This window comes from Micropterus salmoides, unplaced genomic scaffold (assembly GCF_014851395.1).
Source record: "Micropterus salmoides isolate LMB-PRFRI ecotype aquatic unplaced genomic scaffold, ASM1485139v1 Ms_hic_scaffold_4, whole genome shotgun sequence".
NCBI lineage: Eukaryota > Metazoa > Chordata > Actinopteri > Centrarchiformes > Centrarchidae > Micropterus > Micropterus salmoides.
This window is the reverse complement of record NW_024043372.1, coordinates 24,271,470-24,287,494: the sequence shown is the minus strand read 5'-3', so window position 1 is coordinate 24,287,494 and position 16,025 is coordinate 24,271,470. Positions and strand designations below refer to the sequence as shown.

Sequence of the window (16,025 nt, the reverse complement as noted above, 5' to 3'; positions counted from 1 at the left end):
GGTGATCCTATGTTTATTAAGTGAAATTAAATAAAAACTCATTTCTGGATGTTGATATAAAATGAAAATGATAAAGATCAAATAAAGATCACACAGTAACCAAGAAAACACTGGCACATGATGGTGCATGAGAGTGACATCACATTTGTGCTACTTCTGATCCCCAATAACCACTCATAAAGGTGAGCAAAAATGTTTACAATTACTATCAATTATTATTTGCTATTAAATATCTATTTAACTACTACATCAACACCATTCAGTATTGTGGCACATCTAAATTCTTTATACATCATGATAACCAGATCCATCTTCGGATGTAAGATATATTAGCCATTTAAATGCTGGATAGCGCAATGAAATATGCATCAGATATCTAAATTCTTGCATCACAAGTCTTTTCAGGCTTCATATAAATAAAAGTAAAAGATTAATTAATAAAGGACATTTTATTGCAAGTTGTGTGTGTTAAAATGCTCTCACCTCCAGTGTTGAGAGTGAATGATCACGGCCTGCTCAAAATAAACCCTTGTGACTGGACATAATACAATAATAATAGTAGAAATGTATTTTATATATATATATATATATATATATATATATATATATATATATATGATCACAAGGCGGTGATCAATCACATGTTAATGATCCACAAGCACAGGATCTGAAACACACCTGCTTTACCAACCAAACTGTAGTTGAATACAAATGTATATTCCAATGAAGATGCATATATGAGGCCTTTTTTCCTCTATTACCATAGGATTCTAAGTTACAAGGTAAAATCTATCTCTCAAAAATGTTTTATTAGCCTGTATATCAGTGGTGAGCCTTTTAACAAACTTCTTTCGTTTGAAAAGATCCCGCTGCTGCCACATACAGCACTCAAACTCTGAGTGTGACTTATGCCACAAGTGAAATAATACACTCTTTTAAAACAGCATTGGTTCACATGAGGCAAGAATTTGGAAATGCTGGTGACGTCTGAAAACTTCTGGAATTGAAAGTGAAAGGGAGAAATCACAAATTTCAAGAAGCATGGGAGACTTCACTTGTGCTATTCTGCAAAGTCTGGAAGTCTTTTTTTAATGAAACCTTTTACATCCGTGTGACAATTTAATGCTCCAGTTAATGTATTTCTTTCATTTTTTCCCACATCTAGCTGTGTTTTGATCCAATAGAGTATGCATTGAGGTATTCAGATCTTTAAATCACAGCAGTAAGTTGACATTTGTTGAAAAGAACTCCCGCCAAGCTGAGAACAACCATCTGATTGACAAGTACAAAAACAAGCCCTTCAACAAGTCCCTGAGTGAGACGCATGATACCTTGAGAGGTGACAAGCCTCCTGTTATTTTTCCATCCAGGAAGCTTTACACGGAAACCGACCAAATTTGATTTAAGAACATTAATTCTATTTATTTGAGGGAGGAAATGAGGTGCTGAGTCAGGGGAGGAGCAGCTGGCTTTAAGCACAACAGAAACCAAACACCTTTTGGTCGTCGAGCTCAGTAATCACCTCGCGCGCACACAAAGAGCGCTTTTCTCACCCCTTGGCGTATTTATTTTGTGATCAGACTTTTATTTTGTGTACTCGTGCAGCTCAGGTATGGCAGAATGTGAGCAAGAGATAAAAAGAGTGAGAACGGGGTGGAGGTGGGAGGAGGAAATGTTAAGAATCACAACAGGAACTTGACCTCTCTGTGAACCTTTGCTCCACAGGATAGAGGAGCTTGGGACTGCTACAACAACTGTGGGGAGAAAACTTCACTTCCTTTAGCATTGTCTTTCATGTATTTAGGTAGTAGATGTTCATAATGTCTACAGTCAAGTCAAAGGGCTTTAGAATGTTTCCAGCATAAATATACAACACCTTATATGCTCTGTATATATTTAATTCTAGTTTCTTTTCGGTTCTGCTGATGGGACACCTTCCCTGCATATGATCATTTAAGTTTATCTTACTTTATGATATGTTTCTGTTTATCATTTATATTTTTTAAATATATCTGTTCAGAAGGCATGTTATCGTGATCTTAGAACAGAATAAAAGTATTCAGAATTGACTACAATAACCCTATTATAGGCAATCAACACCAAAAAGCCCAAAGGTGAGGGTCACGCTGTCCTTACAATGTTCCTACGATGACAGACTGATCCTTAAATTACAAATAACCCTGGTGCCCTGGTGCTGCACTCATTTCTAATTAATGTTAAAGTTCAAAATTTTGTGGGGAAATGCTTTAGACAGAGCCAGGCTAACTTTTCCCCCTGTTTCCAGTCTTTGTGCTAAGCTAATATAAGCTGCAGCTTCATATTTTGCCTACAGACGTCAGAGTGGTTAACAATTGTCTCATCCAACTCTCAACAAGAAAGCAAATATGCGCAGTTTACTTTTCCAACTTCTGAAAAATCAAACAACAATGAGTGACCCAAGGCTAATTATGGCTGTTACTAACAATTATTTTCATTATTGGTTAATCTGGTTATATTTGTATCGATGATTAATCCTTTAGTATATTAAATTAGTGAAGGATGCCCATCACAACTTCCCAGTGCCCAAAGTGGCTGCTTCAAATTGCTTGTCTAATAAACAATTAAACGATTATCAAAACAGTTGCAGATATTGTTTTTTCAATCGAATAATCGATCAATGAACTAATCTCTGCAGCTCTCTTGCTTATGGAACTAAGTCGACATAGGCCGAGATGTTGCTGTTGCTAATATGCAACACTTAAAAAGTCGAATCTTCTCAAAACATATAGATTCTGTCCACTTTATCCATAATTATACATTTCTTATACATATGGCCAGAAATGACAGGGACCAAAATTAAAACAATGACACTGCAAGTGCTTACACTCCTGATTGCTCACACAGTGGTCCTTTTAAATAGTGACATTTAACATTTGTATTGGCCCCTGGTGAGCTACAAATGTTTTGCTTTGATAGTTTATGGACAGATAGTCTCCTCATAGCCACCAAATGAGATCCTACCTAGTAATAGCCTACCCCAAGTGCAGAAGTGCATGTAAATGTATTCATTAAAAATGCAATGCGAGTTCATTAAAATAAATTGCTAATTGCGCGCATGTGTGTTTGTAGAACAAACTATTAAAATACAAAGCTGTTTTCCTCTGCACTAGTGTTGACATCAGATCTGGGAGGATGAGCAGCCAGGCGGTGCCATAGATCACAGACAGACAATATGTCAATATACATTTTCAGAATGCCAGTTTAGAGTTCTGGGGACTGACAGAGGGACAAGATGAGCTGTGAATCCGGTAGATGCGAAGTCTCAACATAATATTGCCATGTTTAATGAAATAGCTTTAGCCATCACTTTTAAGCCATAATGGCCCATAGAGAAGACACATGATACATGCAACCTCTGCATGACCAAATGGAAACACACTACTCAGGAAAAGGGGTTTTAGGAAGCAAAATAAAAAAAATAAAAAAAATTTAAATAGAAAATTCAGCTCTCCCATCAGTAGCACGAATATTTTAGCTTTTTAGATCGGCTAATGTTGCGCTGCTGCAGATTAAATCTTGTTTCGTGCGTTTGTGTGAGAATATTCTTCCCTCACATTACCTATCGGTTACCAAAGGTGACAATGTCAACAGTGAATGTAGCGCGATTCATAATTCTGGGAATGTAGTCATCATGGTCTGGTGGGATCTTTCGAGGGGTGGGGCGTATTCCGCTTTCAGATGGGAAACGAGGAAAAAAAAACTTTGCAAACTTACGCGGCAGCGGAGACAATGAAAGAACTGATTTAACTCTAGATATGAGTGTCCGGAGCCCACGGAGGAAGAGGCAGAATTCATTTTGTAACATGTTTGCCTTTCACCCTACCCCCACTTCCACAAACAGATCCAGGCGCAGACGCGCTATCCCGACACGGCACAATCACCCATAAAGTTGCTCTCCCCCCATTGACTTTTTTTCAAACGAGTGAGCAGACCCATATCGACATCCTTACAGTAATACGCACGCACAAATACAACTAAATAAAACATCAGCGCTTCCAACATGACAGGACCGAGCGGCGGCACATTTCCAACCCACACGTACCACGGAGCCCGGCCGCTCTATTGCGCTGTATTTTCACTCCGCGAAGTCTTAAGTTAAATTCAGTACGTTTCGCTTTTCAAGGACACTGCAGCTCACTGTCACAAGCCCGTTTTTGTCGCGACAGACACGGGCGTGTTGCCCTGCAGGGCGAACAAACCGAAAATATAAGAAAACCCCGAAAGCGCTCACCTTTTTGCTGTTTCTGCTGTTATAGCCGTTGTATGGGTTGATTCCTGCCCTTGGCGGTACGGAGAGCAGCATTTTTCTCGGCGCTATGTCCGGAGCGGCGAGCACAGCCCAGGCTGCCAGCTGACGTCAGCAGCTGGGGAAGCGAGTGCCTGGAGTCCCGCTGCTTGACTGCGAGTGGTGCTGCTGCTGCTGTGGCAGGACAAGGGCCCCCACTGCTGGCCCCTGGGCTACTTAGGCCAGGGATACTTCACGCGGGGGGTCCACAGAGAAGAGGGGGATTAGCTCAAATGCATTCTTTCTGTGGTACTCTTACGACAAAACGCTTTTAACATCAGGTTAAAGTGTAGCCTACCGTGTTTTTACGAGAGGTGCCTTAATTCACTCATAGACATCACTTCATTAGAGATACTAATATATTCTTGATGTTGTGTCCTTTAACAACAATCTTAAGAAATGATAATTAATTATATTTGCAAATATCACAGCAAAACCCCTTTACTACATTTATTCTATGATATAGCCTAATCTTGGGCTGTCCATTTGCAGTAGCCTATCTTATGTAGGCCTACTATTGATTACCACTAACATATAACTCCTATAGGAATAGCCCATCAAGATATTACATATTTTTGTACTTTTTTCTCAAATCAAATCAAATGGTAAAACTGCCAGCTTGGCGTGCTTTTTCTAGTCACAATTTGTGCCGCCTCTCTTTAATACTGTCAAAATCAGTGCAGGTCTATGGCGCTAACAATGCTGATGGCAGCATTTAGACTCCTTACCTGTGATAAGGTCATTGTATAATAACTACTCCACCTCCATTTAACCCAACCAGAGCGTGTGTGTTGGTTTTGCTGCTGTCCTCTTCTTTGCTTGTGTAACCTTCTCTCTGTGTTTGTTTGTATGGTTTGCTAGGCACTCTTTAAACTTTGGTGTAGAGATTTCCCATGCAAACAATATCATCTATGTACAGCTATAACAAGTTCTGGTCAGAAATTGTGCATGATTAGAATTCCCTTGATAAACATATTTGAATGTAAAAGCTAAGGTAGCTCATGTAAGCAAACCAGTCTTTATCAGAAATAAATTACATCACATACTACGGTTTTGATTCTTGGCTTTCTATTTTGATATGTCATTTTGTTTTTGGGGGGGGGGTTTGTACCATAAAATAAGTCTTATGAACATTCTCCCACATAATACCTGAAATTCCCCTTTAATTTAATCTAATTTTGCCAGTGAGCTATATCTGATAACTCTACACTGCCAATGTTTATATCACAAAACACAGTGTAAATGTATGGAATCTGCATCAGTCTACTGCAGCTATTAAACACTTCATTGCTGTAAAAACTGATAGCACACATACCCAATGTTTCTATAATGAATGTCAGTTAGATAGCACTTCAATAATAGAAAAGAAGAGATTAGTGTCCCAGACCTTACCTCAACCTTTAAAATATGTTCACTTTGGCACAGAGGGGGGAATAAGAACTTAATAGAATTATAATGTTATCATTAAGTTTTTCTTTCACCACGGCCACTTCTGTTTCAGTCATTACCTCTTAAAACAAAATATAGCAGGCAGCAAAACACATCAAGCACAGTGTCTTGTATACAGATCAAGGTTTATACACATTGAGCAATTTTGGGTCATGTGAGGAGAAAGCATTGCAGAGATGCGGTCCACATCTTGTTTGTGTATCCTGACGGCCTGCAATGGATGACAGAGCTCATTTACATCTGTGATGTCTATAATAACGCCCTGTATTTTCAAAACTCATAGTGTTTACAGGTATTCATGTAAACGTACTTGTAAAAATATTGTGATTTTGCCTTGTCTTACAGGAGCAGGCGATGATCCAAAGTTCATCATATGGTTTGGTTTGTGCTACCCTAGATCAAACTTAAACTGCTGGTGATCCTGCTGCTTGCCTCCCATGCAATACATTATTGCTCCCATTAACATGATGTGATTAATTATGCAGCACAACACTGATGCAAAGCAGTCTCACTCAAGACTGACAAAGTGAAAACTCTTGAGGGTGTAGTCAGCAGGCACCATCATCTAAATGCAGCCCATTACAAAGATACTGCCTTGTAAATGGTCTGAAATAAACATCTGCATGATCCAGTGATGTGGACTGGTCATGGTGTAATGCAGCAGATCCAGTGCATCTGGTGCCCGCACTGACGGTGTCCTGAGGTTTCCCTTGAAGGTCACAGACGAAGACTATTAAACAGCAGACACACACACACACACACACACACACACAGGGTACTAAACCTAAACATTTTTCATCAGAGTGTGAAAGAGCAGTGTTCTGAAGTTACCTTTCACATCTTATCCATGGCAGCCTTGTCAGTGACTCTGGCTTCTTATCTGCTTCTGCTATATTTAAATGCTTTTTCACGTTCTCCTGTTCTCCTGTTGCCAGTGATTGGCTGGGAGATGTATCCCAACACAGATGGCAGCTGAAACCTGATGCTTAAAATGCAGAAGCATTCAAAATAATCTGTACTGGCTACACTACAAAGCAATGGGTCTTAATTACACTACAAAGCACTCCTGCTACTCTTCATATCTTGAGGTATCCATTCACCATGGACTGGTCACTATGAATCAAATGTTATTTTATGATATATGGTGCTGTATGTATGGTGCCCCCTGCAAGAATAAGCGTCAGTTGTTTTTTCAGTGTGCAAAATAATATGCTGCAAGCACAGAGGTGATACCAAACAGGAGTTTTGTAAGTGCAAGGAGACAGTTACATTTAACCACAGTCTCAAGCTGCACATTTTTCTACAAATGGTGGGCAGAACTGACTTCCCCTCAGAATGTACATGTGCTTGTTATTCAAATGAGAGAGATGAGCTGGGCAAACTTGCAGATCGTCAAAACTAAAGTTTGTGCAGTGCAGTTTACCTAAAGCTAAAAACAGATGCAAACATGCAGTTTATGATGTAGAAAATTATTTAATCCTGTAAAAAGTCAACAAAGGTAAAGTGACACTATTTCATTTGTTCATTTTCAAATAAACAAACTATAATTAAGGGTAAAATGATTATGATCTTACACATTACCCCTAGTACATTTATCAGCTCAGTTGCAGAATTTGCCCAGTCTTCTGGCGAACTGATCTTTCTTCTTTCTTGACAGACTGCCCACTTTCTTGCTGTAAGCACTGCATGCTCTCTATGTGGACTGTAAAGTGACAAATACTGCTGTGTGAACAGCATTTCTTTTATGAATTAGCGCTGTTAGCACTTTGTGTTGGTCCCTCTTTCATGCAGTCTGTGGGCTGTTCCTCCGTCTGCATTTAGGAACACACCAGTGACATTGTAGCACTAAACAGAACCTCAGTCTGGCACAACCAGCCACTTTGACGACATGAACATTGTTTGGACGTCAACAGGCTCGTTGCTAAGTAACCAAGCCCCCTCTGTCCCAAGGGCTCTGGTCTTATTACTCTAGGGTAGCTAAGCAGTGTGTGTGTGTCTGTGTGTGTGCATGTATATGCATATATGTAAGGGAATATGTGTGCATAAGTCGCTGAACTTCCTAATGGTGTGTACTGGGGAAAGAAGAGATGGTGCATCACCTCTTTTTTTCAGTTTAATTTATTACGACCTCGATGTGGGAGTGAACCCATTCACACATTCAAGTGTTGCAATGCACAGGTCAGAGGTCATTCCATAAACCTGAGGCTTCATCTGACCCAATTTTGTGTTGAAACATGCTTCCTCTTTTTGTTGTTATCTAAAATAATATACAAAACTTAATCCTAGCTGATGCAAAAAGTCAATCTAAATTTGCAACTTCAGCATAAAACACAACAAAACAGCTACAAAATGACCCATACAAAACCTATTTAAGGACAAAAGCACATGTTGAGGAAATACCACCCTTCCACCCATTGCCTGCATTAACAACTAACACACACACACACACACACACACACACACACACACACACAGCATCAATGCTGTGGGGGTGAACCTCTGTCATCAAAGTGGACGGTTGTTTGGGAGTAAGGGAAGTCTGAGTGTGTGGAGGAAAGTGGATGTGAATGGGGTGGAATGGTTCAGGGAGTTCATATGCGAGTGTGGGGCTCGGTCACTGAGACTGTCGGTGTGGGGTTCAAGGTCAGAATGGCTAACAGGGCGGGAAAGACAGTAAACAGTGGTTGGCAAAAGGAGATAAAAGGGAAAGGGTCTTTTTTAAGAATTAACATTTGACGGTTGTGTAGGAAGGGAAACACACGCAAGTTCAGGATGAAAGTAAAAGAAAAAAACTGTACTTTATTTATACTCACACCTGCTCTACTCAGAATCGGTCAACTGTGGACTGCTTCGAGATGGAATCTCTGCAAACACGTGTAGCTCAAGTAAAACAAACATTTTTATCTATGCTTATCCATCATCAGACATAAAGGATTCATCCAGCAACAGCCCAACTGGTCAAAAATAATGACATCAATTTCATAGCATAATGAACATACAGTAAAATGTATTATATCGTATTATTAAAATGTACCAAATGTTGAACTCATAAAAAGCAGCTGAAGATTTACTGAACTAATATGTACGTTTGTAATTATGTTTCTTCTCGACAGGGTAATCAGCCAAGGGCGGGATATTTTGGCGCTGTTTGCATCCCTGTTGTAGTAAACACGAAACAGTAAAAGTATGTGTGTATTCAGCAGCATAGACAAACAGATGGACACACGAGGTTGCTTCACGTGAGAGAAGTTACTTTACTCGCTCACTGAACAGACCACACACACACACACACACACTCAAACACTCAGACAATCAGTGAAGCATTCCTTGTGGTTGGAATGTGCTTTTGAGGGAGAGTGTGAAAGAGGAAGTTTTGGCGAGAAAGGCTTGAAGGGAATGGGGTTGACAAAAAAACAAATAAATGTCAGTAGCCTCTGTGCATATAGATCCCTCTTGTGAGTGAATGTGAATATATGTGTATGTGTGCAGGGGGAGTTCCATCATAATCTGCTGTTCATCACCAAAGAGAATGTTCTTTGTGTTTCAGGGTGAGAATTAATGTATGTTAATGTACACGCAGCAAAAATTATTCTTTACTTCCCTGCATCTCTCACCTCTTTACTGAAGCGCCACTACAAAGTAAACAAAAGCCTCGGGAAAAGGACCCCTGACTGACAAAACTTTCACCCTTTTTTGATCTGTCCTTAGTATATGCTACCTTCAAATTAGGGCTGAACCTACAGAATTTACCTTTATAGAGTTAATGCATTCAGTTTAATATTCAACGTTATCAACAAGCACAAGCATCATGAGTTGATTTCATGTGTGAAAAGATTCCAACAAAGTTTTTTCTCTCCTTTAACAATCTATGTGCAAATGCTTTGTTTAGATAATGAAATCACAAGGCCCATGTAATAAATGACATTTCCTTCAACATACTTCAAGTTCAAATCAAGTTAAAAATAATTTATTGGATGATTCAACATCTGGTGCGGGGAATTAGCAATTTAACTTGCGCTTGGGCATTTACAGTGATGTTGATCAATGTGCACTATCCCTGAACAATACAGCATAATTAAATAAAATCATATTTCCTGTCATAAGGAACTTGAGTACACCTATAAATACCACAGTGCGCATTGCAGTTTTTCTGTTTTCCTATCTCCAGTAAGTTCCAACTGTCACAGCTTAGATGTTAAAACATATGAAAGACTAAAGGTAGAGCCATGAAACCAAGACTTTTGTTAATGAGGTATGCATTCATACGATAAGGCTTCTCTCTCAAAAACAAATGGAAGAGCTTTGGATTGCCTGTCCAGTGGTAGGTTCCTCTATAAATTTAGTATTCTTTAAAAAGTTTGTTTCTGCTAATCAGTCACTTTTGATTGATTGGTAGAGGCTAGTATAATCTAACCTATCAAATCTAACCATCACATGATATGATTAACAGGCCGTCACAGAGAAACAGTGTATCTGCAAATAAAAGGCATAAAAACTCCGGCCCTTTCACCTCTTCTGGCACAACATCATAACAGTTCTGTCCAGTTAGGGGGAAAAGCCCTCAACATTTCTTCTAAAATGTGTGCTAGTCTCTTTCTTTTTTTCTTTTTGTAAATTTGTTTTCAACAATTTCTTGAGTGGGCTATTTACTTCATGTTCCAGCTGGAGCAACAGATTTGAGTGTAAAGAGGCAAAAAGAAAGCTTGGTGATGGAGTGGGAGGGAAGGAAAGAAGGGGACAAGGGCAGGGGGAAGAGGAGAGAGCGTTAAGCGGATGGGGGAAGGGCTGTTTGTGCATGCCTCAAATTCCTTAGGTGTTATCAGCATTGCCCGCTCCATAAGTGTTCCTTTCGGGGAGGAAAAAAAAAATACAGAGACTGTACAATGTTGTAAACCTTCCTTTCTGTTGGAAGACCTAAAGGGAGCTCTTTGAGCTCTGATACCACCATTTTTGACTTTGTTATTCTTACATCATTGATGATTAAAATCAAAGAATATGTCTGTCACACACACTTATAGTTAATAATGTTCTGTTAATAAAACAAATGTTACAGATCCTATTCTCTCTTTTTAAGAGCTGGTCAAGGTTAGTTTTGTTTTGATGACGTGAGCAATATAGTGCCTCTGATTTAAAAAAGTTCCTAAAAGTAAAAATTAATTTACGTTTTTAATATTTTCAACTTTTTGCTGCTGGACATGGACTTGCAACAACTTATTTAAATCCTTAGTAATTGGAAATGTACTTGTGTTTGTCAAATTAAAAGCCCTTGCCGTGCTCTGCTTCCCTACCATGCGACACGTTTAGACAGGTTTGTCCTTCACAACAACCGTGAAGGCTTACTGACATCTGTAAAGTGTCAAACCACCCAAGATCCCCCAGACATTTTCATAAAGCCAATTTTCTCAATCAGCGTTACAGAGGTTTTCGTGCATGGGCAAGATTAGCAGTTTCCTGTGCGGCTCTATCTGAATGAGCAGATGAATAGCGTGGAAAGATAAAGTAATTACTTGAAATATCTTTTTTGCTGTTGTTGTTACAAAATGGCTGCAATGAGCACCTCATACTGCTTTCCTACTCGAATGGAGGCACTGCATTGGTAGGACACACACACACAGGATGTGATTCTGGGAACTTTGATTGATGAGGTAATCCATCTGGCTCTGAAGCAAGGGAGGGGAGGACGAGAGCACAGGCGAAGGGAGGGAGAGAGGGAGTGTAGAAGATGAGTGATGATGTAGGTCCAAATCATGATGCAGTTTTAGAGATGGATGCATGTGTGTAGGCAGATGTGTGTGTGTATACAAAGGTGTGTTTCCTCTGTGGTTAATTAAGAATGCCAAATATTGATATTCATTCTTTACACTGTACACACTTAGATTAGGTGGATTGTTAGAAACATCATGTATCTTAACAGCAACGTAAGAACCAGTTCCTCCTCCCTGGACTTCAGCCTGGCTTCCATCACAGCTGCAGTGAACTGGGCGGAGGTGCATCATGGGTCTTAGCCATGGATGAAAGAATGACGCATGAAATACTAGCTCCAGTCATGACACAAACCAGATGAATGGTGTTTTCACTTACTCCGACAATAAAATCGCCCTGGAAAGAAACTCACCAGTGGAGCAGGAGGACTAATAACCAGCAGTGATCTCTGATCTTTAAGACTGATAGGTTTCCATCCTATGACGTGAAAATCAATCTCACAATGAGTGGAATAGCTCTGGCAATCTTGCCAGAAAGATTTACAAAGCGGGAGTGAGACACACTTTGCTGCTGATAATGTTGACAGTTTCACATACACTGATGCCTTGCTTTAACACTTGACTCTTGCTGAATATTAGGGACAAATTCTGAGTAGTAGCAACATCTCACAACTGGCATCAAGGTTTAACTTGAAATTTTAACAAAACCTTTAGATATTATTATTGATTATTCAGCTTTCACTTTGTCTCAGTGCTGTCCAGTGTTTTTATATATTATGATACTACAATAAGGCTATGCAATCAGGCTACAATGACCTGTTTGGCAATTGAGACAGTAATCCTGAAGAGAATGGATTTTGACCCTCAAAACTACTACCCATGAGTCATTCAACAGATACAGTATGATGTTACATGATGCTGCAGAGGCACAGATCAATAAAAGAGAATGAATCAGGTGAGGCATTAGTGCTGTGCAAAATGTCAGAATAATGAAACATGCGTATATACAGTATCAGGGAGTTGCTTTCTAATGACTGCAGGGTCAAATATCAGCACAAGCCATTAGAGCTGCTCTCTCTGATCTCTCTCCCTCCCTACGTCTCTCTTTCACACACTCACACCTGACTTGTAAGTAAAAAAGTGAGAAGAAAAGAGGACGTAAAAAAGGATGATCATGATCCTGGGAGGTGGCGCCAAGTCTGGTGTGTAGCACATGAGACAGCCACAAATGATGGACGTCAACAGCTTTAATTGTGATGAGGCTTTCAGGCTACTTGAGAAACATTCGATTCCCACTGTGATACATCCACCGATGTGTCCCTGAGCAAGACACTTAACCCCTAGTTGCTCCAGAGGCGTGCAACCTCTTATATATGTATATATTGTAAGTTAGTTTGGTAAAAAGTGTCAACTAAATGAGGAAATGTAATGAAATCAATGGAATGAATGTTGTCAGTGATAGGAAAGGTTGCATATAATAGGTAACATTTACATTCTTACACATTTGTCCTTTAATTGTTTTTCTCCTCAATTGATTTATACATTTTCTGAAGGAAAGAGATGTGTTTGTGAAAATATGTAAAACAGAGTTTAGTACACATATAGATGTGAATATGAACCAGACTAATGTCTGACCTTTGAAATGAAAGTGATGTTTGTAGGGACCCTGGACTGCTCTCCACCAGGATGCCTGTCATCTGTGTTATGCTTCCATCTGCTGGTAGATGGTGTTAAACGCTACTCCTGGCTGACTGGCACAGATCACCACCTTCCCTTAGATGAGCCCAAAAAAACAAAAACAGTGAAAAACTGAAATGTGAGCTGTCCTGTGTACCTTAATAGCTCAATATTCGTTCTATGTCTTCACACATTGTCAGTGGTTCTTGAGTTGTGAGCCTTTCAACAGAAGAGTGATATTCCCTTCTCACATTTGTTCCATTTAAAGATGGAGAAAAGTAACAAAACATTATTTGTAAATTTATGTGGCAGATTTTTGTATTGTATTATTTTACTGTGATAGTCATTCTGTGACCCCTTAGATTCATCTGGCAACTGCTTGTGGGAGTTCCCAAATCCCAGGTTGGGAACCACTGCTTTAAGTAACAGACATGAATGCCAGATAAAGGACAAATCATACAACACTCAACATAAACTTTAAAGTTATGGACATTTATAGAGATACAGTAAGGATGACAGACATTGACAATGGGGTAAGTGAAGGAAATACCCTGAAGCAAGTGACCAACAAACAAACATAAAACTTATAGTTGAAATGTATTTGATCCAGATACATTTTATCTAAATGCAAGTCATCCCTCTCTTTCCCTGTCTGTCTCTCCTCTCCCATCTCTTGATGTCTGCAGCCTGGTTGAATATATATGCCAAATGTGACTAAACATTTCTCAACATGTCAGCCCTGTGACTAGTGAAAGTAGCATTATCGAATTCTTATTGAATGGTGGAAACAAAACAATGCTTTAAGACAAACATTTTTGCTGTTAAAAAATTCCACAGAAATTGGGGAAACAGTGGCACCTTGCGGCAAACTTGCCAAAGAATTATGTAAAACGCTTCTGGGCAAAAGTGTGTGCGTCACACACATGTGCATGCCTATGGCGTGGTTGTGTGTGTGAGTTTGATGGTGTCTAAAAACATTCAGGATGACTGCTGTGTTTCTTCTGTTCATTAATTTTGAATCTAGTCTTTGTAGTTGTGTCTTTCCCTTTTCTCCCACTGGATGTCTGTTTTTAGTTAAGTTATGGCTGCGTGCAAGCCTTTGGTATGACAACATTTTTGGACTGGAGCTCAACATTTGACAGATTAGGAATTACTGTTGTGTGACTGTTGCTATGTGAGCCACACCAAAAGCACTAAAGTAAGTGCCTCCAGTCTTGCCAAACATCTCAGTGCAATTAAAACCATTAAAGGTAACAAATTGTAGAATTATAGAAATATCTGCCAACCCTGGTTGAATTAACACATAACAAAGCATGTTTAAAGTGGCATCTTGTCTGCTTCTTTAAGGGCTACAGCCTCATTTCAGAAAATGAAACAGATTCATCCTAAATGTGAGCTCATTAACAATAATATAAATAGAAAGTATTTTCGAGGCCCTAAAATCAAGACAAGATTTTTGAGATTTTATTTTCTCACAGCATCTCTGCAAAGTGTTTTTGCTGGATAGTCTGTGGTCACAACTCATTATGTGCTGACTCATTTTTCTCTTTTAAATTTTACCACAGTAAAAGAAATCTCTGACACAAAGGACCCATTGTTCTTTGAAATGTAATACTGGCAGTGTAGACCCACTAGGTGTCAGTGCTTTGCAGCATTTCACACAGGTCTGGGTGGCTGCAGTGGTCACTGTTGCCATATGCTTCTTGGAAGAAACACACTAAACTAATGGATAAATAATAGGCATGCAAAACAGCTTAAACAAGTCTGTCAAATTTGCCCATGATATGGATGTCTTTGAATGTTTGTGTTCCTGTCTGTGCAGCATTATCGGATAGAGAAAAACAAAAATGGATTAGTGCTTTTTTGGACATTAAAGATGCAAATATAATTTGACTAAAATCTCCTTTCATTAACACTTACTTATAAAACTCCAGACCCACCACTGCATTCCCTCCAGGTTTGATGGGTTGTGCCGGATGTTTCTTACTCTGAAATGGCAAGAGTGAAATTAAAAATGTCTGTGAAAAATAACTTTGAATCAAACGACTTGGATTCAGGTCAAACTCGAATCACAAGAAGTTAAAAAAATCATTAAAAAAAGTCTACCAGCTCGACACCATTAACTTGCAGCTTCACTTGGACTTGGCCTTGAATGATCTTGTTACTCTCCCAAAGCCCAGAGCAGAATAATCTTGGCCAGCAGAATAAAAATATTCAGAGCAAACATTCAGGCCAGTGTTTAAAGGCTGAAGGTCAGCAGCACTTGATGTACTTTTGAGTGAATGATTTTAACGGCAGGATTGTTTAAAGCATTGTTGAGAGAGAGGGGTAGGAAAGAAAGTGCTGGGTGGATGTGAGCTTGCGTAATTTGTGTTATTTAATGAGGAATGGATATATGATTGTTATTGTTGAGTGGCATGTTTTGAAAACAGCCCAAATCTTATTTCCTGTGTAAATGTTTCAGTGTTTTTAAGGATTGGATTACACATCAGTTTGGAAAAAATGAAAGAACACATTTGTTTAAACATTAACTATTTATGTAATGCTACATTGATTTGATTATATTTCCATTACTTTGTCTGTGTTTATAGTTTGAAAGGACATTTCATGTGGTGAAAACACATTATGAAGTCTTTAGGACTCAAGGCCAGGGATTGGGATGTGACTTGAAATGAAAAATCAAAACAAAACCATCACAACGGGCATGTTATAAATGCACTTCCTCCATCTCCAGGGTGATTTAAAACATTCTTTCAGATAGCTTGTTTGTGATCATCGCACAGTGTTATATAACGTGTCAAAATAATACAGTCAACACATGGTTAATTGTCTGCTGTTAGTGATAAGTTCTCTTATAACTACCAGTGGCCTTG

At 39.1% G+C, this 16,025-nt stretch overlaps 1 protein-coding gene across 1 annotated transcript in view; it reads right to left on the bottom strand.

The window, feature by feature from the left end:
• LOC119885641 (RNA-binding motif, single-stranded-interacting protein 2-like) overlaps window positions 1–4,459 on the bottom strand; it is a 28,462-nt gene extending 24,003 nt beyond the window's left edge. The window contains exon 1 of the mRNA XM_038695768.1: window positions 4,271–4,459. Within this exon, the coding sequence (XP_038551696.1) occupies window positions 4,271–4,342 (72 nt within the window). The 5' untranslated portion in view covers window positions 4,343–4,459. The remainder of the gene's footprint in view (window positions 1–4,270) is intronic.
• Between the last annotated feature and the right edge of the window lie 11,566 nt (window positions 4,460–16,025).